At 41.6% G+C, this 1315-nt stretch overlaps 1 protein-coding gene across 2 annotated transcripts in view; it reads left to right on the top strand.

The window, feature by feature from the left end:
- Nucleotides 1–1315, top strand: part of LOC109308148 (macrophage mannose receptor 1-like) — a 105222-nt gene that overhangs the window by 36950 nt on the left and 66957 nt on the right. For both annotated transcript variants that reach the window (XM_019532449.1, XM_019532439.1), the window contains exon 8: nucleotides 679–836. In XM_019532449.1, the coding sequence (XP_019387994.1) occupies nucleotides 679–836 (158 nt within the window). The remainder of the gene's footprint in view (nucleotides 1–678; nucleotides 837–1315) is intronic.

Genomic DNA, 1315 nt, shown 5'->3' with positions numbered 1-1315 from the left:
AGGGACGGGGGTGGGTAGGCAGGGTGGGGCTGGGGGAGCAGGCAAGAGTCAGGGGGACTGTGGGAGCAAGGAGGGGATGGGGCCCTGAAGGGGTCCCCCTCCAAGCCCCCCTCCCCTGCCCATTACTTACCAGCTCTGAGTCCAGGTGCAGCTCCGCTCTGCAGCCACCGGGGACTGTCTGAGTCGTCAAAACTCTCTGAATCTTTTCTCAAGATTCAGAGAGCTTTGAATTGATTTGGACCTTTTAATTGGTCCCCTGATTCAGTTTGGATTCAGAGATTCAGCCACTGAATTGGGCTGTATCTCCTCTGAATTGAATCGCCACTTGAAGCTTTGCACAGCCCTAGAGTATATCCTTTTGAAAAAAGGGCCCAGAAACTATTAATTAAAAATTTCTGAATGGCTTTTTATTTAGGCCACAGCAATTTACAGAATCTGATTCTGAGATCCAGTTATTATGGTTAGATTGTCTCGACTGTTTAAAAGGGATAGCCTTTCCTGATAATAAGAGTGGACATGTGAGGAACAGCCACCATTGTTTATCAAACATGGAAACAACTTCCTGTGTCTTTTTTTTAACCCCTCGACCATAATATCTAAACTCTAGAAAGGAGATGAGAATTCATACTGTTAAAATGATTGTTGGCAAACTTGCTTTATTTTTTTTTTATGTTTTAGAACCAAAGGATGAGCTGTGGATTGGACTGAATGACAATAAGGTTCAAATGTATTTTGAATGGAGTGATGGGAGTCCTGTGACATACACTAAATGGTTGCGTGGAGAACCAACCCATGCAAATAATAGGCAAGAAGATTGTGTTGTCATGAAAGGAAAGGTAAAGTTATAGCTGTCACAGTCTTCTCACATTAACCTTTTTTTACCTTTTTTGCTCAGGAGAATGGGAGTTGGGAATATTACTGTATGAAATAACTTTTGCTGATCCAGAGATTTGTAGATTTCATCTTTTGGAGGAACCTTAATTTCTTCAAAGCCGCTAGGAAATTGTTTCAATTGGTTGCATGGTAAACTTGCATGCTGAACTTTCCTTAGATGTCAACTACTTACATTTGCTATGCTGCTCCCTGAGTCAACTTCTGTAGGAATCCCATCTGTGAAAGTGGGCATTAGACCACACTTAACCATGCTTGGTGTAGCTTATTTCACAGAACACTGTGAAACAGAACAGTATTTGTGAATGTAACTTCCAGAGGCAAAGAGGGGAAAAAATGTTTTTGAAACTTCGGAATTTTCTGCTTGGACTGGAGGGCAGGTTTATATTTCACAAATGTGCTGATGATGGTAAGAAAATATATA

The sequence above is a fragment of the Crocodylus porosus genome, unplaced genomic scaffold (assembly GCF_001723895.1).
Source record: "Crocodylus porosus isolate Cpor-Errol unplaced genomic scaffold, CroPor_comp1, whole genome shotgun sequence".
Classification (NCBI taxonomy): domain Eukaryota; kingdom Metazoa; phylum Chordata; order Crocodylia; family Crocodylidae; genus Crocodylus; species Crocodylus porosus.
This window is presented reverse-complemented; position numbering and strand designations above follow the sequence as displayed.